This window comes from Folsomia candida, unplaced genomic scaffold (genome assembly GCF_002217175.1).
Source record: "Folsomia candida strain VU population unplaced genomic scaffold, ASM221717v1 Fcan01_Sc006, whole genome shotgun sequence".
Classification (NCBI taxonomy): domain Eukaryota; kingdom Metazoa; phylum Arthropoda; class Collembola; order Entomobryomorpha; family Isotomidae; genus Folsomia; species Folsomia candida.
In genome coordinates, this window is record NW_019091198.1 from 8,553,306 (window position 1) to 8,581,072 (window position 27,767).

At 38.4% G+C, this 27,767-nt stretch overlaps 3 protein-coding genes and 1 long non-coding RNA gene across 4 annotated transcripts; 2 read left to right on the forward strand and 2 right to left on the reverse strand.

The window, feature by feature from the left end:
* Positions 1–1,062: 1,062 nt before the first annotated feature.
* Positions 1,063–2,406, reverse strand: LOC110851069 (E3 ubiquitin-protein ligase TRIM71). The gene has a single exon (XM_022098704.1). The coding sequence runs from the start codon at positions 2,404–2,406 to the stop codon at positions 1,063–1,065; it is 1,344 nt and encodes a 447-aa protein (XP_021954396.1).
* Positions 2,407–12,127: 9,721 nt separating this feature from the next.
* On the forward strand, positions 12,128–13,463 carry LOC118436016. Its single transcript, XR_004835126.1, has 2 exons — positions 12,128–13,011; positions 13,094–13,463. It is a non-coding gene; the product is annotated as an uncharacterized LOC118436016 (long non-coding RNA).
* On the reverse strand, positions 13,258–17,528 carry LOC110850634 (phosphoglucomutase-2). The gene is made up of 11 exons (XM_022098104.2): positions 17,148–17,528; positions 15,874–16,136; positions 15,650–15,783; positions 15,367–15,425; positions 15,003–15,284; positions 14,728–14,915; positions 14,464–14,638; positions 14,164–14,387; positions 13,984–14,083; positions 13,685–13,911; positions 13,258–13,602 (listed from the first exon to the last, which is right to left on the reverse strand). Exons 1-11 carry the CDS (start codon positions 17,328–17,330, stop codon positions 13,494–13,496), a joined length of 1,944 nt encoding a protein of 647 aa, XP_021953796.1. The 5' UTR covers positions 17,331–17,528; the 3' UTR covers positions 13,258–13,493.
* A 3,698-nt stretch (positions 17,529–21,226) lies between these two features.
* Positions 21,227–27,604, forward strand: LOC110850633 (UHRF1-binding protein 1-like). The gene is made up of 19 exons (XM_022098103.2): positions 21,227–21,813; positions 21,903–22,281; positions 22,367–22,568; positions 22,638–22,832; positions 22,914–23,139; positions 23,214–23,310; positions 23,387–23,456; positions 23,546–23,708; positions 23,782–23,843; positions 23,919–24,273; positions 24,350–24,433; positions 24,514–24,695; positions 24,780–24,996; positions 25,068–25,704; positions 25,776–26,223; positions 26,303–26,437; positions 26,531–26,923; positions 26,993–27,129; positions 27,204–27,604. Exons 2-19 carry the CDS (start codon positions 22,238–22,240, stop codon positions 27,391–27,393), a joined length of 3,837 nt encoding a protein of 1,278 aa, XP_021953795.1. The 5' UTR covers positions 21,227–21,813; positions 21,903–22,237; the 3' UTR covers positions 27,394–27,604.
* Positions 27,605–27,767: the final 163 nt, after the last annotated feature.

The following is a 27,767-nucleotide window of genomic DNA, read 5'->3' on the forward strand; positions in this document are numbered from 1 at the left end:
GCATAATGTTAGTATTGTTGTTGGACAGATATGTATGTACATACGTACAAGAATCGCATCCGGTCAGTCGGTGTAGGTAGACTTTTATGCCAATGAAATAATCATGGGGAAACGTGTCATTTATTAGTATGTAAACGTGTCATTTGGTATTTAGAGGTATAAATATATCCAAGTAGTAATATTTACCATTTGCTTTGCCCAATTGACATTGTGGGTCACTCACTGACATAAATTCCGTACTGTTTCGAGCATAAGAAGGGCGATCATGGTGAAACTTATTTGGGGTTTCTCTGCCTAGTTTTAGCAATGAGAGGAACAAAGGCCTCATCTTCAATGGTGGAGCGTAAGTACATTTTGGTGTTGCAGCCTGTGTGTAAAATCGGGAAGCACATCTGGAGCATGAAAATCGTGGCGAGTCTTTATGCGAGGAGGAGATGAAGGAAGAAGTTGCATATATATTTATACGATCTTGACGACTGCCGCAAACGGCTACATTGACTCGGCAAGGAAGCAATTAAGGGCAAGCAATTTGTTGTTGCAGTGTTATTTGCGGATTTGAAGGAGTAGATGGTCATTGTGTAGTGTAGTAGGGATGGATTATGGACTCGGATGAGGGGGCACTTTGAGATGATGGTAGCAAAATGATGATGGTTGTGCTGTGTTGCTAATAATTTGCCCAAGAAATACTGATGAAAGCTCATGCTTTTAGGTTACCCATGCATTTGATGCTTTAATATGGACTAGTTATGCAATGCAAAGAAATTGGTTTAATGAAAATTTTTGTTGTGAACTATGACTATGTGAGCTATGAAATTTACGATTATGCCGATATTTCGAAGTAATGAAGGAATGCGTATGAAATTTATGATTAATGGAATGGAATATGCTATGATGAAAAATAAATCAGAGACAACAAACATAAGTTACGAATAACAGAAATCCAATGTATTTGAAAAAAATGATCAAAATATCAAATAACAAAAATCGTACTACAAAATATCGTATTAAAACTGGAATACAATGGATACAATGTTCGTATATAAAACTAGACTATAATATAGACTACAAACTAAGTACGACCAAAATACTGACGCGTCCTTTGTCGTCGAGGGTTGCGATGAATCCGTTTCTGGGGACGATTGAAACGTCGGTTGGGAACTTGAGACCGGCCTTGCTGTCGAGGGGATGGCCAATGGTCCTAATGGTCTTGAGGAGGATTCCGGTGGGGCCGAAGACTCGGACGGAGTTGTTTTTGGTGTCGGCCACGATCACGTTGCCAGCTTCGTCGACTATGATTCCCGATGGGCGATAGAGGATTCCGGGTGGGATGAAGGGCTGCAAGATCAGTTTTGAATCCATGAGTCGAAGCTGGTGGACTTTGTGGAGGTTGAAGTCCGAGATGAAGAGAGCGTCCCCCGTCAGGTTGAAGGCCAGTCCACGGGGATAGCTTGGTCCGGGTATTGGAAATTCCTGAAGGTAATTCCCAGCTGCATCGAAGAACTGGATCCGGTGGTTGCGGGTGTCAGCCACGGCGATTTTGGATCCATCCGGAGAGACGGCGACTCCCCAAGGCATCTGAAATTGTCCGGGTAATTCTCCTTTCCTCCCAAACGTGGCCAAAAACGTGCCATCCTTGGCGTTTAAGATCTGGATGCGGTGGTTGTCCTTGTCCGAGACGAAGATCCGATCCGAGTTGACATCGTAGGCGAGGGCGGTGGGTCGGAAAAATTTTCCTGCTCCAGTTCCACGGCATCCCACGAAGAAGTCCACAGTTCCATCCAGTTTGTAGACGATGAGTTTGTGGTTGACCCGGTCGCCGATCCAGAGTTGTTCCGTTTTAGTGTTACAGCAGAGTCCCCACGGGCTGCAACTGTCGTACCGTGCTTTATCCGAAAGTTCCCAGTCGAGGACGCTGGTCAGAAAGCGGTAATTTCTTGAGAATACGATCTTCAGGGGACAGCCACGGATGGGATGGATGGCGTTGTGGAAGATGTCGATGGAGTGAAATCCAGGGAAGACGGGTCGAAAAGTGTAGAGAATCCCATTTCCAGAGACGTTCGTCCGGGTGAGAATGGGAAGATTGACGTTGTTGGGTCCCACGATGACGATGGCCAAGCGTTTGAGGTCCTGCTGAGTAGCTGGTTTCTGGGCGATGAGCAGGAACATGGCGACTTTCATGATCAGGAAGGACTGAACTGGCAGGACGAGGCTGATGCGCTCCATCAAGTTGACAGGAGACGAGTAGTCCAGAAATCGGACGAGATCCGCAGCGATTCTTGTCACAAGGAGGCGGTCCAACTGCTGTGATGAGGGGCCAGTCGTGTTATATCCAGAATCCACACGTGCATCTTCGTCCTTGGTGTAGCGTAAGCGTCCCGAGTCCTGACGAGGGAATCTGAGATCCATCCTGGCAGCAAGGATCCCCAATTTGTAGTCTTCAAGGCAGCAGGAAGGTCCAGTCCACAAGGCAAGGAGGTCCAGGCAGAGGAGGCAAGGTGAGATTCCAAGAGAGAAGTCCAAGTGGGAAGTCCAGGAGCAGGCAGCAGGTCCAAGAAGGTGTTGTCCAGACAAGGGCTTCTAGAAGTGTTGATGCTGAGTGGGGCGGACGGAGCCCTTTTATTCTCCTCCGTTCACCCATTCCCACATACAAAAACTGGGCTCCGCGACCCAATCGCGCGACCCAGGTCTGCGATCCAACTCCATCACCTAATTCCGGGATCCAACCTTCGCGACTCAACTACGTGATCCAACTCCAGCACCGAACTCTGCGATATATCGTCGCAACCAAACTCTGCGACCATACGAAAACTCATCGGCTTACATTTATTTTTAATTCCCATCTACAATTTCACTTACTCATGTGAAGGCGTGACTTATTTAAACCAGAGTCTAAGATTTTGCAGAACGAGTAGGTATATGAAGTTAATGTATTAAATTAAACTTACTTTAATTTTAAATTTTCAATACGCAAAGTCTAAAATTCATCATTTCATAAATCTTAAAATTTCCTCTCAAAACTCTGCCGAGAAAACGTATTTATTTATGAGAAGACTGAAACTCATCGACGTAACCGACCCAATATGAATTAAGACCATCATTTATTAGCTGTGGGGAGGAGAAAGCACTTTTTATTGAAACAGATGAAGTTAGTTAGACATTCAATAAGATGCCTGGATTTGATAGGATTATGACGATGATGGTTGGTTTTTGAAGAATGAGTTTTGAATTGAGGAATGAAATTAGTTGCTCAAGAAAGCGAAAAAATAGACAGGGGATAGGCTGCTGTGGGATAAAAACTTTAATAAGTTTTGATAATGACGATAAGGGAAAAATTCTGAGCAGCCAAGAAGCGCCCCTTGTTTACCAAGCTGTCCAGCAAAAACATGAAAAGAAAGCAGGCAAGCAAACGCGAAAGCCAAAGAATGAGTTTTCTTCTTTCCACTTTTACTTTTTCGTCTTCGAGTTCTTCGTGTGGAAAGCGTAACCGTCATCTCTTCACCAGACCGAGAAATCAGACCAAGAAATCTTGCGAGAAAAATGAAGCATTCGCACGTATCGTCGTCACCAATTCCCTACTTTTTAATAAAAAAATGTTCCCATAATTTTAGAAATTAATCGCATTAATTCCGAAATTAATATTGGATTAACTCGAAAAACAACTCGGCCTGGCTGGATGCTTGTGTCATCATTATTAATAATCCAACCGGGCATGTAACCAATCCAGAGGAACAAAGTCAGTGCGAGGGATTTGTTGTTTAAACATTTGTAGTAGTCGTAGTACGTCGTGGGTCGTGGGGCTAAGGCTTCATCATCATCATCATGGATCTCCACCACAAAGTTCCACTCTCCTCTCTAGCTTAGCGTATGTAAGTAATCATAGTCTCTGAAGTGCTCTTAAATGCCTCTGAGGGGAAAAATTCGTTTTAATTTAATCGCTTAATGGAATAATTTTTTTGCAAGTTGAAAAACCACATGCCAAAAACACTGATGTTTTGATAATTAGCTTTCTTTTTCTTCTTTAAAGAATTCCACGGGGCCATTATTCAGGCGGAGAAAGCGTCTTATCTAATGATTTATCCGACAAAGGTCTACCCTCCCTCGGCCGCCTTTGCCTTTGCGTCACCAATCCAACCAACTGCTGAGAGACTTTCTCATTTTTCTTCTCTTTAATACAAACTCACTCATTGCTTAAATTGGTCCAAAGTAGTTTTCATTTTTCATCCACCGAAAGAGAGAGCGAGACGTGTAATGGATTTTACTTTCTTGTGCCAGCATCTCTTCTCTCTTCCTCGCTGCTTTTTCTTATTATTATCTCAGGGCTCGAGTCAATCGAAAGTTAATTCCCTTTTATCCCCATTCTTTTATTTAATTATGATTATTTCACTTCACTCCTCAATAACTTCTCACAAACAAAACCAACTTTTCCTCCGAGGAGAGAGTTTTAGAAAGTTGGGAAATTAGAAATGGATTTTTATGAACGCTGATGATTTTAACCGATTGAAATTAATTCCATTCTCCAAGAAGGAAAACCATGTCTGACAAGTCGTGTCAGCACAACTGCATAGTATTAAATGTCGTGATACCTTTACCACTTTTATAACAGGGAGTGGCTCAATAATAGGATAGATTTGCAATTAGATTGCATCATATTGTAATCTAAGACTAAAAACGAGGCGATGCTTAATTGCAATCAGTGCATACAAAAAGAATGCGTGGGTTAAATTGATGTGGCCTAAATTTATCCATCAGAGTACATACATATTTTTACAATTTGTGGTATTTTGGGTGACAACATGTGACAAAATGCACACAGAGTTGCATACGTAATGACCGGGATGACAATGGATTTTGACCATTATTGATTGTTTCCAATATAACATTCATTACTGGCAATTTGAGTGCGGCCGAATCCTGGGAAGAGACGTGTTACGACATCACAACGGAAATCAAATCATAATAAAATGTGCAATACATATGATCGTCACCTCGTTGAGACGCGTTTTTTTTGTTTGTTTGCGTTGTTGTTGTGTCTGATGAGGCGAACCCTTGGGATGGATGAATCTGCGAAAGTGAATTTGTGTGAGTGTCATGAGCAAACGTAACCAAATGCAAGCCACAGGGCAAACAAATAATGAATGTTGATATATTTTCTGAGCAAATTGATTTCATGCAGTCAGTTGTTTCTAATGGGCTCAATCCGTCTCAACCCTCATCCATCCATCCATCCATCCATCCTCCCTATGCACCAGATTCTTCTTTTATTCATTTCATGCTATCCGTTAGCGTCACTTCCATGTTCCAAACCTTTCAGCTTCAGCCGCCGCCGCTCCTCTTCATCAAAAGCCGTATTGTCAAACTCCCCAAATTACTATTCTAATTCCAAATCAACGAATCCTCCAAAAAACACTGATGCTCTCACACACGTTCAAAAATCCAATGCACATCTCTCACTTTCTGACATTTCATACCAACAACAGGCCTCTCCCAATGATGATGATAATAATTCTCATCATAAATAATATTCTTCCCTGGAAAATTCATAATTGCTGCACTGGCTAAAAATAAATCTTGCAATATATTGACGATTAGTCTGGCCTACCCGAAACTGGTTCATATGCAACTATGCAAATATACTGATGGGCACGTTACACATGTAGTTTCGATATAACAAAATTCGGATATAATAAATGTTTCCCCTTTCACAAATCTGACTTTCCTTTCGTCACTACTAAGGAATATAATCAGGCTCAATCTGTTTCACATCAGCTGCGCTCAAACAATCACGTTTTTATTGAATTTTCCCTTCCATGCTAATGAAGAATTTGTCTGGAGAAAGAAACTTTTTCCGTACTTTGTCATCCGTCGTCGTCGTCGTCACCTTTGAAATTGTTTCTACTCGAGAGATGCACCTTTCATTACCTAACTTACCGGCTTCTTTGTCACGTATACAGACTTTTACTTTTAACCAACTTTACCGAAAAGTCAGACTCACTTATGACACACAAAATGGCAGCTAGTGGACCATAAATCTCTCTCCCGACCTGCTCATTTCTTCTTGGATGAAAGTATTATTTTCGGACTCGTCCTCCACCAGCCAAGCCAAGCCACACGGCTCTCTCAGAATTTCTATAAACGAGGCCGAGATGATTATGGGTGTGAGAAAAGGGTAAAACTCGTTCGAAGGGAATCATTCGTTTGAATGCTTTTTTATTCAAGCGACTGGAATGAATTTAATACTTTCTTCAAGTGTGATCAAGTTTTGATAGAGAAACTGTTCCACTGCACATTTAGTTTAGTTTTATTTTATTCAGTCGGTCCGTCGGTGCGATGTGAGACCAGACCACCTATCAATTTATGTCATGCATGAGTGTAAACAACTACTTGGCCGAGTGAAAGGGTTGCGTCGGCGATGAAGCAATTTTTTTTATATCAAAGCACTCCGCAATATGTGGTGACTTCAATAATGGATGGAATTCCGATTGCCCAATAATACTGTTGGCAAAAGCACTGCATTATTGCGACCGCATTCAATCACTCTGTTCCAGGGAGAGGATTTGGTACGTAATAATAATAAAAATAATAATACTTTTAAAGCAGAAGATGACAGGGCCTTCTTGAGACCTTTTTTTACCTTATTTCTCATCCTTTCAGACAGATCAAGCAAGACCACCCGACCTGGCATTCAATCAGTCGTATTTTTGTGGGTGCAAACTCCATTGTCAACCAAGAAATAAACCTAAATCTCTATCGAGCCCACAATCATCATGCCATGCGCAGGTAGACAAGAAATGAACAAGCGCAGCCACTTGGACCACATCAAAGTGGAAATAGTCCGCATTTGGGCTCTGATAATAATCCTTATTATTGGCCATTTGTTATCCTATTAAGTAAAACTCTGGTATAATTCCCGTCGTCGTCTCACATTTTTTTTTGGTACAATGCTAAATCGTAGATATTTCAGTAATATGAGGCCAAATGAAATTATTTCTTCATTTGGAACTTTTTGAAATTAATAAAATTCAAAAAAGTTTCAATAATAATTCTTGTCATACATATTTCAGGATGGATGTCAGGATGAAACATGGGTGGAAAAGGGGGGAAAGTGACACAGCCCATAAGTGAAAAGGGGTATGGAAATAAAATGCAATTAAATTAGAGCTGTTGTGAGATAAGATTAATAACCTTGTTAGCCGAAGGATGAGAAATCAGAGTCATGAACAGCAGCAGCAGCAGCAGCAGAAGTGATTCGAATAAACTAACAACGGCGAAGAATGACGTGCCCGACCGACTGTTGTGGAGGAAGGGGGGACTTGGTCACGTAATGAACCGTAAAATGATGATACTACCTCCGCTGGGACATCCCTCAATGCATTTAATGCTCTCAATTAGTCCCCTGTTTGTGGTGGTACATCAGTGTGAAAATCTCTAACTGAGGAATAAAGAGCGTGCATAATTGCTACATGGAAAGAAAAGGCAAACAGACAACGGATTCGATATGCCTGGATCCTCGTTTTGTGTCCTCCAGCCATTTCACCATTTACACCGGTTCGGGTTTATCTCTCTCACACAAAGAAGGCCCGTTGTCCGATTCTCCGAATTCCTTATTGTGGGCTGAACTCTTTCTGATCGGAAATATATGGATGCGATGCGTAGCAAAACTTAGGTTTCTGTGATGCTTCATGGATTTTATTGAGGCAACCCGACAGAAATAATTACATAAAATTATAATTTTTATTATATCATTTTTTAAGGAGGAAATTCAGAAATATATTTTACACGGAAAACATGTAAACTTTTGAATGACTGGCAGGAACTAAAAATTAGCCAAATTTAGAAACTTAGTCGTATTTATAATCGCCCCTATGCATACAACATGTTGGGAAAAGCCTATCATTGGTTACTCTTATTTTCCTCACAATAAAAGTATCTGCATGGCCATCAGAGCTTAATCCCTTCAAAAGCCTTCGCTATTACAAACCGTGTCACATTGACCTTTGTAAACTGGGTGTTGTTTTTCCTCCTCAATGGGGATGGGATGCCGTTTTATTTATTGTAAAATGTTATTCAATGCCCTTCTCTCTCTTTTCTCTTTGTGCTGACAAATATTAATAAAAAACAAATCAAAACAAGCCAAAATAACAAATTTGCTCTACAATATGTTGCATTCCGAGGACAATGAGCGTTTGAAATAATTCGAACGGAGCAAATCTGCTTAAATGCCTCATTCATTGGGAGAGATTTGGTTGTTGGGTTACGTCTCTCGGAATGGATGGAACACCCAGCATGAGCCTCAAACGATTCGTTCCATTAATCTTCTAATTATTTCAACCTCAGCCATGTACACATTTCCATCACTTAAACGCACACATCTCTACAATTGCCACAAATGAGTAAACAAACTCAAACTTGGGCCTTCTGATCAGCCAGCCAGCCAACCAACCTGTCAACCCACTTCAAAAAGAGGCTTATCGTTCCTTGAAATAACATTTCGCAAAATGTTTCGTAATTCGGAGAGTTACGAAATAGAAAATTGAAACTCTTAATAAAACACAGCTGCGATAATATGACGATCAATATAATGGTTTCTGTCCAATCATCATAGATTCATCATGACATTACGTGCAATTATTAGCGAAAAAGTGTACATTTACTTCGGTACATGCTGGCACTAAACTTTTCATGAGTAGCTTTTTATGTAACATATTTTCTGAGGTAAAGTTTGAGACTGATTATTTTGTAGTAAGTTATGCATATATTAAACGTACTACATCAAATTATGTTACATATGCTGATTTTTTGTCAGAAAATAGAGCTTTCTGCTCAAAATGCCTCAGAAAAATTACGCTCGCCATAATCGTATTCGGAGACAACAGACGACAAATTGCCGTCTTGAGGGATCAATGTTAACGACGAAGATTAAAGAGGCTGTGTGAAGGGGGATTAATCATATCTGAAACTAAGTGACTGACTTAAACGGAGCGTGAATGTCTTATTCAACTCTATATCAAGTAATCATTTACGAAGCAGCGGCATCATGGAAATGGAAATATGTACGACTCAACTTTTACTCCCATGCAATGCACCTTGATAAATATGATCCCCCAAAAACACCCACCGACCAACACACACAACCTCTCAATCCGTATCTCAACCCAACCACGAAGAAGAAACATGCGGATTACGAGAAAATGCTGTTCGATCAGAGCGAATGCAGAGGTAGAAGGTTACTTGGGAATTTTGATCGGAATTGAATTGAGGAATGTTGTATGTGCTCTGAGAATAAATGCAGCTTTTCATTTCATGCGATTGACAATTGCTATTACAATTCTTGCAGCACTATTACCAACTTGACGATCTCCCTCTCTCACTCCGTATTGCAATCTCCTTTGCAATCTCGTCGGACCAAAAACTCGTTGAGAGCTGAATAAAGTACTGGTTGGACTATAAAGAAGGACAAGTTTCATTTTTATTGTCGTATGATTGTGTGTATGGAGTAGTTGAGTTGAGCAGTGGTGGTGGGACGTCGGTTGGTGAGAGGAAAAGGGAGAAAGCAAAACCAATCCAGAATTTATACAAGTCCTTCTCTCTTCCCTTTAAGAGCCATATCTGCGACTGACATTTCTTTATGATATATGAATCAAACCCAGTCCCAATGACTCCAGATCTGGGGTACTTCCCAAAGCACCGACAACGACGACGGCGGCGGCGGCGACGACAACAACAACAAACAAACTGCACCACATACATACACCGCTTGCTTTTCCTGGAGCTCACATTCTCACCGTCTTCAAATCCAATCCAGGGCTGCTTTAATGGGCATGAAACGTATTTGGGAAAGGGGCATGAATAATATGACATCACATAAATTTGATCGTAGTCTCTAAACCAAGAAGTGTCGATGGACGAATAATAAATAGTGTATAAAATTGTCTCAAGGTGTTCTAGTTATGAATTTTATAAATGATACGTGCATTTCGTCGTTGAGTATGCAGATATCTCCAATTCCTGTGCATAGCATTGGAGATGCGTCCGAATGCAGGGTTAAAGTTTTTAATTTGCGTCAGAATGCATATGCAACGACGATATGTGATAGATATGCACACCTCTTGGAACATAATTTTCTCTTAAAATTCATCCCTGTTTTTCTCAATTTCATCATCAAAACCCGAAATTCACAGTAAAATTCTTAAATCATTCCTATTTCCTATAGTACAGCCAGGTAGCAATAGTCGAGAGGATAAGAAGTCTCACATTTCCCAATTCAACAACATTCCCACTCATACAAATTAACTGCTTCGACTTTGATATGTAATAATTAAAGTTTTAATCAAAATCCCATAATCTGTCAAAAACCAAAAATTCTATATTTCTATCAAATTAATGTCCCCGTTTTATGAATGAAGTAATTTTAGGTGGTGACATTGCCTACGAACTAATAAAGAATCCTCGTTTTTGTGGCGATACAAAGAAAACAGCAGCAGAGAAACGTTACACAATAGAAAATAAGTTCCTTTTCACAACTTTATGTAACAAGATTAGAAGATATTTTCGTCTTATAGAATTTCAAAGTAACTTCTTCACTCTGCCATGAAAACTTTCATGTTCTCTGCATAAAAGCTATGTCCGTGTCCTCGTGTCCCAAAGGAGGAAGGAAAAGGAACGAGGACCTTAATACACTTTATATTGACTGCGGCGAATACCTCCTGGATGGAATTCCTGCTGTGCTGGTTGACACGTCAATTTTTCGGCTGCGGTGTATCGTACATTGCTTATCGAATCTCGGTGTGATTGCTGTATGTGCTTCTCTATACGTGCTTTACGTGCCGTTAAATATATGTCATTTCAATTGGATAAGTTTTAAAATAATTGAAATCTCGTTGAGGGAATCGCTCTTGTTTAGATGTTGATGTTGCAATCCAAACAACGAAAATACTGCAAACAATAAAGTGTCATTATTATATCGACCAAATCATCTCTGGTGTCACACAATTTTGGCAGAGTGATGGTGATGGTATGCATGTACAAATATACATAAATGCATAGATTGCTTTGCATGATACAATTAATTTACAAGTCTAATTTGACACGAATATCAATAAGCTTGTATTTAATGAGTGAATGGAATCCTGACTCGAGCTTTAATTCTATTATTCTTCGGGATGAAATGGAATTATATTGCAGTAATAATAATGCCCTGATATCTCTGCGTGATGATGATGGTGGCAATTCTCGACTAAAGTAGATAGTTATATACTCAGTCACAAATCAAGCTGAATTATTATACGGGTATCTGCACTTGTACATTTATTACTTCATTTTACGAGCTTTATTAATGGCCTTCTTCTTACACTGGAGGTAGAGCCACAGCCAATAACTAATCAACCAATCAATTTCAGCCTGTCTCAATTCCACATGCTGAGATGTCATTCAACCAAAGATTAGCAAAATCCATGACCTCGAGGGAACTTATGTAATGCTTGACGGACGACTAAAATAAAATATCAAACCCACGGTTTTTGTGATATAGACGTCTTTTTTACGCGCATTGTACCCCAGAGCTACACACAACATCACATCAAACGATAGACCTCAATGACCTGGCATAAATAATAAAATAACTGCATCAGTCGTGTCTGTCAGAAACACAGATCGAAATTTCATTCAGCTCATGATTTCGGTTTTATTGGTCAATATACTTGAGTATTATTGGATTGGTATCAACTCACACATGAAGATACGCCGACGACGACGACGAGAAATGAGTGCAACTGAATAAAGAGAGACTTGTTCCTTTGTGGCCGGAGAACATAATATTCGGCTTGTCCTGTCTCCCACCATGTACACGAGATGAAGCTTCCCACTACTCTCCATCTTCTCCAGAAGCAAATAAGTGGTCCTTCAAATATCCGCATTATTATTACACTCGGGATTTGAATGAATACTTTTACCAAGCACAATGAGAGAGTGAGTGCGTGAGTGATATATATACTACTCAATCCACAACTTTCCCCATTCATGTGACACAACAATGGCTTTGATATACGGCATATTTTATTATTAACGTAACACAACAAATCAATGGTACCTACGTTATCATCAACTAATGCAATATGTTATGGATCGCTTCTTCACACCTCAAAGCTGAAATTACACCGTCTCATATATTTCATTTTTTGAGAATTAGCCCTTTTACTAAGAAAAAATATTGTTTTTTAAAACAAAAATTACTAAACAATTTAAAATCATTGTTGTCGAAACATAGCTCAAGAGACAAATTGTAATCGTATGCATATCAAAATACAAGGATGGTGACCCATGATGATGAGGATCATGATACGGTTCAGTTCGGTTCAATGGTCACATCAACGGCGGCGGAGGGGAAAGTCCAGGTATCGGAATCGATAAGAGTTGGATCATAATAATAATAATAATAATGTGTTGTATGAGATGTGACATAAGTGTTCCGCCCTGAAGTTGAGTTTTTGAAATGATTCTGCGATGACTCCAATAAGCGTGAGATGTGGATTTGAAGGATGAGGAGGACTTTGCTGCTGCTTTCTCCTCCAGCCTTCTCGACAACGGTTCTCGATGATGATGATAATGATAAGAGAGCAGCCCGGTCCCATTGTACGTCCGGGATGGAGAGAGAGAGAGAGACGGGTGATGTTGAATTGAGATTTAGAGCCATATGATTCGATCGGCCTGGCGTTTAATTTGAGTCAATGTAAGGCGACGAATGTAAATGACAGGTCCTATTAAAATTGGATCGGGGAAGCAGTGATGTGGTCTGAGCCTTGAAATAGGTTTTCTCTTATTCAACCCCTCCACCATCCATCGAGAGAGGCAGCAGCAGCAGAAGCTTCCGTCCCGGACCAAGCAGTGGAACATCCAGCAAATCCGATATAAAAACTCTCTCCGGCCAACAAGCCCTTCTTCTCTGCCCAGTCAGTCATGATTCTCGGATTCCGATTTTGAGCAGCGTAATCTTGGTTGGCTTTTCGGCATGAAGATGTGAGGTTTCTCTCACATTTCTATTCTTTTTTAATCCAAATGTCTCATGGCATATTGATATGAATCATTAATCTTTGAATAGGTTGCCGAGTTGATGTGGATCTAAATACATAAATAAGTATCCCACGATCGAAAAAGAAAAGTTCTCATGCTGAAAGAAATTGTGTTATAAGCTTCCTGGCTTTACAAAGGAAACGATCTGCGATTAACATCAATAAGTGATTTTGAAGAGTTGTGAAAATTCTATTTACCATCAAGAGAAAATAAATTTGTTTTTTATTTGTTGCTCAACCGGATATCGTAACTAGATAAAATAATTTTGTTTTGTTATAATATATTGGAACCACACAATAAAATAAGTATACTCTTCAGTTTCAAATAGGTAATGTATATAGTTGATTTGGTTTTGGTAACTACTTTTTGAAAATACTTATGTTAATCTATTTTAAAAGTTTTTTGGATGATTGCGAGCTTTGAACTTCTTATTCATCAGTAGGCGGAAGAAGAAGACCCCATTTGGTGGGCTCAATCCAGTCGCGAATAATGGTATCCACCATATCATTCAATGTATTCTTTAGGGCGTCCCAATCTCTATATGATTTTGTATAAAAGAACAGGTTGTAATCTTTAAACAATTATAATAAGCATGATTTATGAAGGAAAGAGTATTTACCGGTGTCGAGCCTCGCCACACAACTCGGTATAGTATTTTATCTTCGGCTCAGTCCCGCTGGTGCGCAAAGTTGCCACAAGCCCATTATCAAAATAAAACGTTATCATTTGAGATCCTTTCGATGTCGGAAGTGTTGCCTCCTGATTCTTTTCACCAGAGTCGAAGCCTGTGGTTAGATCTCTCACTCTTGTAATTTTGTACTTCCCATTGGCTAGTTGGGTCGGGTACTGTATTAAAAATATATCAAAAATAATATCAATCAATGACTAACTTCATCATCTTTCCATCCTAAAACTTACGCCGCCGTTCTCCATTGAGCGAAGACCATCAAAGAGGCTCACAATGACTTGCGGCTCATGACAAAGAAAGTAACCGTTACGGGTCGTGTGAAATCCGTATCTAAGAATTTAGAATAACAATTGTCAATTTGTCTAGTATGAGCAAAGTAAAATTAAAAGGTTAATAACTACTTGGATTACTTTTCGTAAATTTTAATAAGTTGTTGGTTAAGTGTTAATCCATCTTTCTCAAGTTGTACGGCCATTTCAGCCACACGGAGACCAGCACTGATTCCGTCCTTGTCCAAAACGGTCGTTCCCACCATGAAGCCAATTGCCTCTTCAAATGCAAACAGAAGATGTCTACCGACCAATTTCAAATCATATGCAAGATTTCCCATCCACTTAAATCCAGTCAACGTTTCCTATTCAATTGAAATAGTTTTTAAAAAGCATATACAACTTTAGGTAAAAAGAATAATAACAAAGAACAAGACTTACATCGCACATAAATCCCTCGATATCTGACATTCTCGTCAAAATTTTCGAAGAAACAGTACTTGCAATCATATACACGAATCTCAAGTCTGTTCCATTCTTACTCTTCCAGTTTTCCAAGCACCACCATCCCAATAGTGCACCAATTTCATTGCCATTAAAGATTTTCCATTCTCCGCTAAAGTAATGCATGGGTTAGGTTAACATAGATAATGAAAACATGAAATTTAAATTAAAAATTAAAAAGAATCAAATTGCGGAACTTACCTTGGCAATTTTTCGGCAACTGCTAGCCGATCAGCGTCAGGATCATTGGCCAGAATTAATGTACATCCCTCCCTGTTAGCTGTCTGAATTGACAAGTTCAATGCACTTTTTCCCTCTTCAGGGTTTGGAAAACGTACTGTAGGAAAATCGGGGTCAGGTTGGGCTTGCTCATTCACAGGATAAAATGGCTACAAGTAATTCAAATTTTATTAGTACATCATTCGTAATAATAGAAAAAATCGCGAGTCCAACGACTCGCGATTATTAAAACTTACTTTCAATCCTGCTAACTGGAAAGCATGCTGCATGTAGTGTAAACCGACACCATGCATTGGAGTGTAAGCAATCTTCAAATTACTAAGTTCGTTCTTAAGGCGATTACACCCAAATTCCTTGCCAATGATATCTCCATAATAGCCATCAAAAACAGGACCGTAAGGATCAAGAATGGCTTGGCTCCCCAAGAGACTATCTGCGTCTACATCCCACACACCCTCCCATGGTTTAAGATTTTCTAAAATCTTTGCTTGGATTCCTTTGTCATGAGGAGAGATGATCTACAACAGCAATACACCATGTACATTTTAAAATCATCTTTTAACTAACGATGAATAACTTAGGACAGTAGTATAAACTTACCTGCGCACCATTCTCCCAGTAAACTTTGTATCCATTATCGTCCTTCGGATTGTGGGATGCTGTAAATAATAATAGTAATAATTTTATTTTATGTTTGAGTCAGCTATCCTTCATATCTGGGAATGCATGTCAATGAACTTAATCTTTGAGTTCGTTGACTTGACTTTCTTCGAGGGTCAAATTGGCAAACTCTCATCTCATTTTCATAGCAGACACAGATACACAGAATGTATAATATCATTGCGTTTTTTTGGTTAAATTAAAATTAGTCTAATTTAAATACCTGTCACCATAATTCCAGCACAACACTTAAACAGTGTCACTGCATACGGCACCCAAGGAGTGGGACAAATTTTAGGGTACAGATAGACCAAAGTACCATGTTTTGCAAAAACATTTGCAGCTAATGTTGCGAATCTAAAAAAAATCACAATTTAAACACTATTATATAATCAAACAAGCTATGTATATTCATCAATGCTATTACAACTAATTGTATTTTTATACCTCAATGAACCGTGGCGAGCATCGTAGCCAATAACAACTCCTCGTGTAAGCAAATCTTCCTCCTTAAATTGTGTTTGCAAATATTTAAGAAAACCTTGAGTTGTTTGAATTATCACGAGATCGTTCATCGCATTAAATCCGGCCCCCATCACTCCACGCAGTCCAGCAGTTCCAAACTGGAGCCGAGTTTCCAATACTTTAGACAACGAGTCTGTACTTTTGCAATCAATCAGTTTCCTCAAGCTTTTAAGAGTCTGAGGATTCTGCAAAAGAAAGCAAAACAAGAATGCATAAAATTATTTTTTAAATGCACTTCTGTAGACATTGACCAGTTCTGCATGGCTTCATAAATAGCATTCGCTAAGTACGCGTGATAATCAGTGAACTAAAACTTCCAATATGATTCCAAGCTCTAATAAAAAACGGAGATACAAAAAACAATCTATTTTTGGGTAACCTAACCAGCTGACAGTCAAATTGCTCCTAAGACCAAGACAGAATTTAAATGCTTTGCTCTTTCTTTATTGACCTCCATGATTGACAAGGCAGAGTTAAAAAAATAGTAGTATCGATAAAGTCATGAAGTAAGCAATGATCGTTATTATCTCTCTGACCCCAAATCGCAAGGTTCTGCAAATCTTTTGGAATTGCATAGCATCAGCATACTTAATTTACTTCATATCTCCATCCATTCATTAAATGAAAGTAAATGCCTATGTTGCATGTGCCCTATGGAATACATACATATATGTATTCTGCTTACTACTCTTCCAGAACAGAATGAAACTGAATACAATCCTAATTTTTATCTCGTGTAGGATAAACCCCAATGCACTTGGACACACCGACTGGAAAAGTGCCAAAGTTTGCATTTTACTCTGTAAACAAAAGGAAGAATTGCAATCGCCAAAACTCATCGCTTCACATTCTCATCCAATGCCAAACAATTCAATGTCAGACTTTGACAGTTCTCTTCACACAAAATGTATTACATTCTCATGAACTTCCACACACTGCACAAAACCACCTGTCTCTCGTTTATTACGCATCCAATATAGCTCAATAAATAACCGGACTTCTTGAAGAAGTCTCCAAACTAAAAATGTTTCATGTCGGCAAATAATGAGCTTCTTTCTGTCACCTTTATAAGTCACAAAATAAGCTCACCATAATAATTACCACTTGTTTCACACCATTGACCACCCCTCCATTCCCGACCCTATCTCCATAGTAACCTTGATTAGCAAAATATCGAAATAAATCGCAAAACTCACCTTGTCCCAGGCCATGTATTCCTGCACTCGCTGCGCCAAAAGGGGCTTATCTTGCAAAAAGTCTAGCTGGAAAGCCTCTCCATTCTCATCGCAATTTGCAGAATTCTTCGGACCTCCTCCATAATTGGCATGTTCGCTCAAGACTTTGTACAATTTCTCTTCTTCCGGGAATCGAACAGCCATTTTGACCTTAGCGTCGCCGAGTGGGTGGAACGAATGGAGAGAAAAAGGAAACTAATTCCAGACTTGGCGAAGAAAAGAGGGCGAAAACTGGTCGAAATGGTCGCAGGGTGCGAGTGAGAGGAAGCAGGTGGGAATAAAATCGATCGAGAAACCGCACACGTCCGTCTTCCTCCGTCGCTGAGCTCAGTCTGCAGGCAGCAGGCGAAGAGGAGGAGAGCCACTCAATCCTTTGAATCACCGTTGATGCAGCGGTGCAGCCTTTAGCTCAACTAGTTCCACACATACGCACTCACGTAATATTGCATGAATCCACCTTAATTTTGACCGAACTACGGGCAAATCAGTGGACTTGACAACGACCTTGGTCCAGGCGTCTTTTTGGCCAGAATGAGAAAATGCCAAGTTTTTGTGTGTTCTCGAAATTTCTGGAATTGAAGGGTCATTGACTTTGTCCGTTTTCTTTGCTCACAACGAAGTCGTCATAATTTTTCAGGATAGTTTGGGATAAGGTATAAGGAATATAAGGATGTTTTTTAAAGTTGATATCGATATTTGTGAATTTCTCTGATGAATTGATAATAATTTCGACCGTTTTTAGTAAGGTAAATGTGGTTTTACTTTGCATGTAAGGAAATAAAGATTTTAATTCTTTGACCTGTTTTGTTTCTTGAGAATTAAACATGTACATAAGAAGGTAGTGGTGCGAGGTTTTGTTTATAGGAAAATAATTCCGATGAAATTTATTTGGCCGGGTAATATTTTTATTTGGTGCACATTTAGTATCCGCATTCATGTAGGGATATTATTGTCATGAATTTGGTGTACGTGACCAACTTCCAACAACAAAACGGAATGTTTGGATATCGTGGAATTATAGTTTAAAAACGGACAAATTAAGGACAGGACAGGATAGTTATGGTTTTGGGCTTTTTAGTTCAAGATTTAAATAAGTAATGCCTGAATGGGGACGCATTTACTTAATTAAATTATTCTATCTCAACCATGGAATTTGTTTCGTGCTACCAATTAATCTACTATGCATCGATTTTGTCCCAGTTTGTTCAATTTATCGATTACAGGATTTGTTCCAGCCAAAAGACGATGAAAGCCAAACCAGCCAAAATGCATATGTCATTATGTCATTTTATTGCATTTTTGTTATACATATGTACATAGATTCTTTCCCTGTGAGCAGTCTACACAATATTTCACATTCAGTCATAACAAATGTTTAGCACAAACGTAATAATGGCACGACATGCCAATATATAAAGAATTCAGAGAACCCATAAAAATAAAGAGTTTGGTCAACTATGTACTTTCGATAGAGTTGTTGTCATTCATGCAGAATTTCGCGTGTTGCTAATATCCATTTGTCACATATTGCTCGCTTTAGGAAATGAATTTCTGTCCGGTAAGTACGTAATATGTTGATATTGTAATCATTTCAACGCACTTTGTCGTTTTCAAAGAGATTTTATGTTCTGCATTGCTGCGTAGATATTTAGACCAATATTATGATATTGCGAATGGAATATGTACATATGTATGCACACCACTTAAAAAGCACATCAACATTTGTACTTGAGAGGTGAAGGTTGCACAATGATGTATTCATTCATTAATCAGTAGTGTTAGTAATCGAATAATCGATACATAAAAATGTTTCATATATACTTCTATTTGTATTCAGGGTGATCTTTAATATAGAAGTGAGACCTAAGATTACATGCTTGAAAATAGTTTTGTTATTGAAAGAGTTACATTAACTCTAATTTTCTAAACCAATTATCTAAATTCATAATTATAACGTTGCGAACAAGTTGTTCACAACACGAGACATTTCCGAATTGTGAGAAACTTGTTGCAAAAATCTGTATAAACGTATATATACAAAGCCCTTAGGTGTGATTTTAAAGGCTGACGCCAAGTCAATCTGAAAATAAATTACCTATTCACAAAGCGCTTAGATTAACAAAATTAAGATATGCGATAATATTCATGACCCCAAAAATTGTTATATATATTATACGAGTTAGTAACTCATTAAAGGATCAAATCCAGAAAATGTCATGGCCTGTAACAATAAACAGTGTATCGTTTCCACATGTATTTTAATAATATAACACATAACATTTGATGTTATTAAAATATTACAGATGTCCCGTAGACCTATTTATCACTGAAATTGAAGCATATATCAACTTTAAAGAAGTCAGGATTAGCAAGATACGTAGTAAATATGCCAGTGGTTTTAAGAGTATTTTATTAATCTCCCCAGTCCAGATGAACCGAGATGTGGCAATGATACAATGGGTGTCAGTGTCAAAATGTCTTTGGGATTAAATGTATTAATAATATGTTGCTTCTGCTGTGAACTATGACATCAAATCGTTGAATTACATATACTTTTATTAAATAATCGCATTTTAAAACAAGTAAATATGGATATATCTGCTTGGTTGAAAGCTTTAATAATCGCATAATACCTATGCGATATAGGTAGTATGCTTGAGTAAGAAAAATCATATTACGTAGATTATGATACTGCAACAAATACATCATCTCATGCATTTAACGCCCGTGACATTGGAAATAGGTAATTTTATCAATGCAACCTTTATAGATAAACTTTTGATCTGACTTTGATGACAGACAAACAAATCTGTTCAAAGGGGTGTGTCTCACTCCAAAAATCGGTAGTAGTCGGCGGTCAAAAAGGTCAAACTTATCATGAACGGACATAGTTGACACGTCTCATGAATTACAATTCGAATTCATAACACACTCTTCCACTACTCATTCCTTTATATTTTTCAGGTTTTGTTTGTGACTCTGCACTCTCATTTTGTACTCGTGTAATAATATCAGCATAAAAGGACCAGACTTTAATAATTTTAATGCGAATCATCATAATGCTTGTAAGCACACACGTAAAAAATGAAATTGCCGACTACTGAAATTCCACGCTATATTCAGCCTCAGCAACTTTTTCGACAAGTTGCACACATATCTCTAAACACTGAAAAGTGACATTGGATATACGTTATATCATACATAAATATACCCTCTTGTTGCTGATAAAGTAGATCACGCACAATATTTCCAGGCCACCACCAGTGAACGCGATGCCATCATTACACACACTAAATTAATATGAGGTCGACATGATTGCATGCTATGGACTTTATGTGGAGGAGATACCGAATGAATCCATGTTTTTTCACCGGTTTAATAATCCATCATCATCATTACGTGTGTCGCGGCTTATGCAAAACTTAACCTCAGAGAGATTAATTAATTTACCATCTGCAGAAACATCTAGAAAAAAGAGCAGTCCAATTACTATTGGGATTATCCATCTCTCTTCTCCATAATGCATGGCATGCACTTCCATCATCTTCTTTCTCGGATGTCCTGTCCAACATTGTCCCAACTTTATTGTTCCACGCTACGTAGAGAAAATGAGAAACATGTCACCATCCAATAATACAATACCCACACCCACCCACCCGAAAGCCTGCCCGATCATAAAAAAGATGTCTTTTTCATCCCACCATGTCGCTCTAGCTAATAAGACTAAATCGAATCTTTTTATCTTTTCTATTATTCCAGCGAATTGGATTCTCTGACTGGAGATGAAGCAGCAAAGACAATAAAACCTTGAACTGGATGGAAGGAGACGAGTCAGAGATTGAACACCAAGAGACTAACCCAAACTAGGATATAATTTCTTGTGAGAAAGACGAGAAGAATGTCAGGCACTTGTTGTCCTTCTTTCGACGACGATGATAAAATGAAGTGAAGGTTTTCGATTACACGAATGAAACGGGAGGAATTGTGAGACGGCGAGAGAGAAATGAGAATGAGACGAATTATTAGAGACCACATCACCATCCTCGAAAACACCACAAACCCACATCAAAAACATCAGACTCACTCTCTTTCTCTCGAATAATAACAACTTGCCACTGTTCCAATTTAACTATTATTATTACTACCCATTAGTTAGTTAGTTAAATTCATGATGATGATCATGATCACACGTAGGAAGAATAAAATTCTCTCTTAATTCATTTATCATTCAGTAGCGCTCGCCCGAGAACAGAACATTTGTTCAGTGGTAAATAAAAGTAAATAGGACGTCATCATTATCATCATGCACAACTGAGTGCATAAATAACAACAAAATATGAGTCAATTTGACGACGTGGTCAATCCCTCTTGAACAAGCTGCTGCCATCCACAATGAAGAAAAATATTGATAAGGACAACGGATAAGGGAAGAATAGAATAGAATAGGTGGTAGAGTTTGTTATTGAGAGAGTCGTAGTTAGTTAGTTGTTGGAGGACTCAGTTTAATAAAATAGTTTAGCGAGAGCAGTAATATTTGATTGTGACTTTATTTATAAAATTATAAATTAAATTGGAACACACATATCCATTCGTCGTATAAAAAGGTTATGTTGAATAAGAACTGGAGGTATGTGTACTTTATGAAATTTATTTGTATTTTTACTTCATATGTGAATAAGCAATTAATTTTTATGTTTGTTACTTTATTGTCAACAGTTTAAAACAATACTGGTGATAAATAGTCAACTTCATCCATCATCACCAAAGTTCAGTCAGCAATCAATTTTCTACCACTACAAAGCTAGATTAATACGTCGTCGCCATATCCAAGTCAAATTGCCATTAAGGAGAGGAACGTCATATCAGAAAAATCACTTATTAAGATTATTAGTGTTCGACATTCATCTTGTTATTGATAGTATAAATCTGCCACTGATCCTCATGAAGACGAATGGGTAGGGGTTGGGAAAATTTACGGCTAAGGAGTAGGAGATAAGCAAAGTACCTTAGAAATATAATTAGTGCTTCTGAGAGAAGAATTGGTGTCAGCAATGGCCGGGATTATTAAGAACCAAATCCTTAAACACCTGTCCAGGTAGGAATTGAATTTATTATCGATAGATATGTATTGATGAATGATTATATGATATCTAAATTAATTTAACTTTAACTTGTCTCAGGTATGTCAAGAAGTTGTCATCGGATCGTATAAACGTGAGCACCCTGAAGGGGGAGGGGGAGCTGACGGACTTGGAACTGGACGAAGAAGTTTTGACCGAATTGCTGGCTTTGCCCATTTGGATGAAGATAAAGAAGGCACATTGTAATCGTGCTCGGCTCATGATTCAATGGACAAAGTTGAAAAGCATTCCGATTCGTTTGGTAATTTATATTTGAAACTAATTGAAATCAGTGGCTTTTGGTGGGTGTTTTATAGTATTGTCTGTGCAGATATTGGACACAATCGAGATACAAATTGAAGCGTGTGAAGAGCTGCGACCAGTTGTGACTGCACAAACATCCCATCTGACCTTGCCTACAGCGGGGAAGTACGGCTTTGTAAATAAAGTTGTGGATGGAATAACGGTGACCGTGGAGGCCGTTGAAATTCGTTTCTTTAGTAAAGCATTTGAATCGAAAGTGCAGGTACATGAATTGATGAATAGTATATTATTCCATAAGAATTTAGTCCACATTTGATAATAATTTGACTTTTTATGAAAACAGATCTCTCGTATTCGCGTCGAATCGAAGTCTCCTCAATGGAAGAAAGTGGAACTACCTCATACTCGATTGAAAGACTTGGAAAAGGGGGAACTGTTAATATTTAAAGAAATTGAATGGCAAACGTTAAGACTGGAAGCCCAGTCGACAAAAGAGAAGCATTTGGCACCTCTAAGACTTTTAGCAAATCAGACAAAAGCTCGGGTTGTGATCAAGAAGAAACTTAGTGGTCAGAAATTGTTTATTTCTCTAAATTTATATCTTACGTCGGCCAGTCTTGACTCATTTTCTTCTTTGTTTTAGATTGTGCTGTTATTGGCTGTCGACTAACACTAATTCTGGATGATCTCCTCTGGGTTCTCACTGACTCCCAAATATTAGCTGCTGCACATTTCATGAGGTTTGAACCAGCTTTTATAAAGCAAGTTTTATTCTTTACTAAATTGTTAAATGTTTTTGGTCCTCTAAAAATTTAGCTCTTTGTCTGGACTGGTTAAACAAGCAACGGAGATGGTGCAAGCTGTGAAAGCAGCAAGAAAACTGGAGGTTGGTGTTGTTCAAATTTATTGTATTTAAATCCAATTATATGACCTTCTTGCATTTTTGTATTTTGTATTCTTACATTCTAAATTTAGAGTTTAAACGAATATCGAGCTCAAGAGTTCCATGCTGCGTCTGCACAAAATCGTACGCCACATTCTGAAGCTTCCAGAATTTTCGATGCATTCGATGTGAAAGAGACATCTTATCATTTAATTTGTGAAAAAATCGATTTGCATTTTTGTGACGATCCTGGAGGTAATCATAAATATTATTATTAAGCTTAACTTTGGTATATACGTTAGTTTATCAACATCACCGTTTTGATCAGGTGGAAGGTCTAATCATCCAGATTTGGTCGATGGGGGCGCAGGACAAGTGCAATTAACCCAGGTATGCTCTCCAGAGGTTTGTTTATTGAAGCGTTCTTATCCTTAAGATCATGTCATGACTTCTTTTGTTTTACAGTTCATTGTAGACTTTTATCCATATCACTTGGCGAAAGCTGAGCGAAAACACTGGTTTAAATATGCCGACAACGATCTAAACCATTGGCTTAAACAAGCATTAACGTCATTCCATGCTCAAATGATGGACTTATTTCCAAGATCGACGGGTGGATCGAACTTAAGTAGTCCGATGGAGGGGGAAAATATTTCCTCTCCACGAAAATATTCCTCCGCAAACTCTGACATAGTGAGCTCCCGGCTGAGTGAGCAAATGTCGAAACTTATGAGTACCTGTCTTGTTGTGAAGATCAGAGATATTTGTATGTACAAGGTCACCACTTCGTCCAAGGAAACTCCCACACCATTCATATCTAGTGCGTGATCGATAGTTTTGTCAATTTAATACCACTTGGATTTCTCTATATACTCAAATTAAATGTATGTTAACAGGTTACTTAGAGCGGCCAAAGGATATTTCTGCAGTAAATATGGAATTCACGTGGTTTTACAATCCTGGTGGTATTAGTTTTCCATGTGAGTCGACTGTTTTGAATATTTTGAAAATGGCAAATTGTTGATAGCGTTTAAATAATGGGTTAATTCTGTTTATACAGGTCCTAGTCCAAAATTTTATACGCAAGTCAACCCTCTTCAAATTCATTTGGATGTTTGCACCATCCTGTGGTTAAACAGTTTTGTAACAAATATACAATCTTCCATTCCACAACTCAATGCTCAACAAGATGGAGAAAATGGAGACTATATGGATGTTAGACTTGAACTTATCATGCCCAAAGTGCGTATACATAAATAATTTAATATCTATATTCTTTTGGGAGTGGAATAGTTTTAAGCAATGTTTCATAAAATTATTTATTAGGTGGTGTTTGAAGAGAAAATTCGCTATCATTCATACAAAGAAAGGCCAACGGCTCTTCAAATCCAAGCTTCTCGTATTATAGTGTCCAACTACCGATCTAGTGAGACGGGAACACGAAGTCAGCTTGCCACAGCCATTGTTGAAATTGAAAAACACTTTGGTCTGTCAGATAATGGAGTTTCACAAATCCCATCTAAACTACTTTTGCACTCGAAAGGTTATTAGAATTGAAACATTATGTACTTCTTCAAAACAAGTGCCACATTTTAATGTAATAATATAACACAGGGATGGATAAAGTTCGAGAAGGTCGAAGGTCAAGTTCCCATGATGGCATTCACCTTACTACCGACATGTTGTGGACAGAATCCAGAGATGTTTGGTGTATCACCGTCGACACTGTATGGGCTGATTTTTGTGTCGAGCCCAAATTCAAACCAGAATTTGATAATGGAGGAGGCGAACAGAAGAGAAAATTTAGGACATCTACTACAACTTCTCAATCTGATTCGTCTCTGCTTCCATTCGTAGATTCGCTCCCCCTCTCACTTTGGTTGTATTCCGAAGAAGAGCTTATTGATCCGGAGTTCTCTTTGGGGACACGTAAAGATGTTAAAGCAATACTTCGTACCGATGGAATGTGCAATATCCAGCTAACACATCAACAGTACCTGTTCCTGTTGCGAGCTGCTGAAGCAATATCTGAAATATCGTTATTCCTTACGATCGACACGAGAAAGACTTATATCGTGCCGCGAAGGGATGACTCTGTTCACCTAATCGGTTGCCTTCCCCGCCTTGAAATATCCTTCATTTTGCCATGTACGGAAAACTCTGATATCCAAAGAGAAAATTCTTCCCTGGACGATATTGGCCCTTCTCCTGTTCCAGATCCACTCTCATCTCATAACACACACCGATTACTGTAAGTAAAATGCAACATAATCAATAATTAATTATTGATGTGTAATTCATAAGGAATTCTATTTTCTAAAGGCAAGAGCAAGTTTCAAATTGGAATTCTTCTGAAGAAAAACTACGTACACCTCGGGTGCCAGATACTGGCGGTGGTCAATTTACACCAGATTCACCAGAAAAGTTTTACAGCGACTTTGCACCGGTTAGGTCACCGTCAGTAGCTCCCGTGGATTCCATAAAATCTACGTTTGCTCAGGGAATGAAGCAAGGTCTGTCAAATATAGTTGTGTCATTTACCAAAGCGGGTGGCCAATCCACCCCGGACAGCGAAGTGACGTCCTTGTGGTCCACCGATTCCTCGGAGAACAATTTTATCACTTTGGATCCAGACCAGGACTTGTCCCCGTTTCCGCAAGATGAACCTGAAGAAGCTGTAGAAGTGGCAGAAGAAGTGATTGAAGATAACAGTCAGTCAACTGGTTCTTTCTCCATTCACAATCCTTACGGAAAGGAAGACACTATTGAAGTATGACCTAACTCGACCCTTCTGTAATTAATAGAGAAATATTTTTATATTCATTATTTATCTGTTTATTCGTATTTAGATAAATGTTCTGACCATCTCTCTGAACGGTCTACTCATTCGTCAACAATCTGAAGGTTTGTCGAGTAGTATTTCGCTTTTATGCAAGACTCTGTTGATTGATGAATGTGGTCAAATTCCCTGGAAAGATTTTCAGGTAACTTAATTATCCAACATTTCTTCTTTAACATAAACGTATTTAGTCGGTGATATTCGAGATATGTATGTCTATGTATATTCCTATATTTAGACATTATTCGCAACTCGAGGCAAGAAATGGCGAACTGGCAGCGATCGAAAAGCCCTAATGACTGAACCTAATAATGCAATAATTTTAAATTTTACGCAACGCATTGATGATATAACTTTTAAGAATTGTTTAACTTCGGACGAAATGATTGACGCGCTGAAGCAAGTAAAAACTTCCAAATGTCCCCGAGTAAACTTGATTGATCGACCAGGACCAGAATCACCAATTCGCAAAGGCATGACCATGTCCACCCATCCTCACATCACGGCTAGCATAGACTTGTGCGATGGAAAGGCAAACGAAGGACAGTTCATAACACTTCACAGCAGTATTCTTAAGTCTGCAGGGGATTTTTTTGAAGATGAACTACCACCAACGATTCTACCGATGAAGGTAAGTAATTATAGGAATGAAACACAATTTTTAATACTGAACGGTTTCACACACTTAATTTTCTCTTAGATTTCCGTTGTTGGAGCAAATATAGAAATTTTGGAGGACAACAAAGGTCCAAACTTTCCTGCAACTAGGCTACGCCTGCAAGATTCTATAGTAGTTACGAGGAATGAGGACGGAATGTTTAGTTTGGGGTGTCCTTGGTAAATAATTTTTTCAGATAAAACTAATTTTTAATTAACCTTACATAACTTTATCACGTTCGATTTATTTCCAGCGAGAAACCCAAACGGCAAATTAAAACAAAAATTTGCAATGGTCGAGACGTAACTGTGGCTGGAATGGAAGACATGATAACTGATTTCAAACAACAAATCATGCAGTTGCGACAACAAGTTTTAGAGTTAGAAAAAGATAAGTCTACACTTGCAAACCAACTCGAACAGTTACAGAACAGCAAGACTTGAGATACATAAATATAATTTCCTATCATCCGCAGCTGATGAGAAATTGCATGCAATCAATATACCTTGTTTATAATGTGATACGAACATAACTTATTCTACTAGAAATATAAGACTTTGTTACAAGCTTAAACCCAAAGTATGTGTGATACAAAATGTGCGAAAGTCGAAAGTTTCAATAAAACAAATTAAATGAAAGTATACAATAAGTGAACATGTATACAAATGTTCTTTATCCATATACATAGTTGTACCTCAAACTTATATAAGGTCAACAACAGCATTTTGCAAAAAATAATGCATACACGTGCCTGTCTGGTAGTGTTTGGTGTCACAAAAAGATGATGAAACAAAGACTGCAAGTCATATGCCAAATC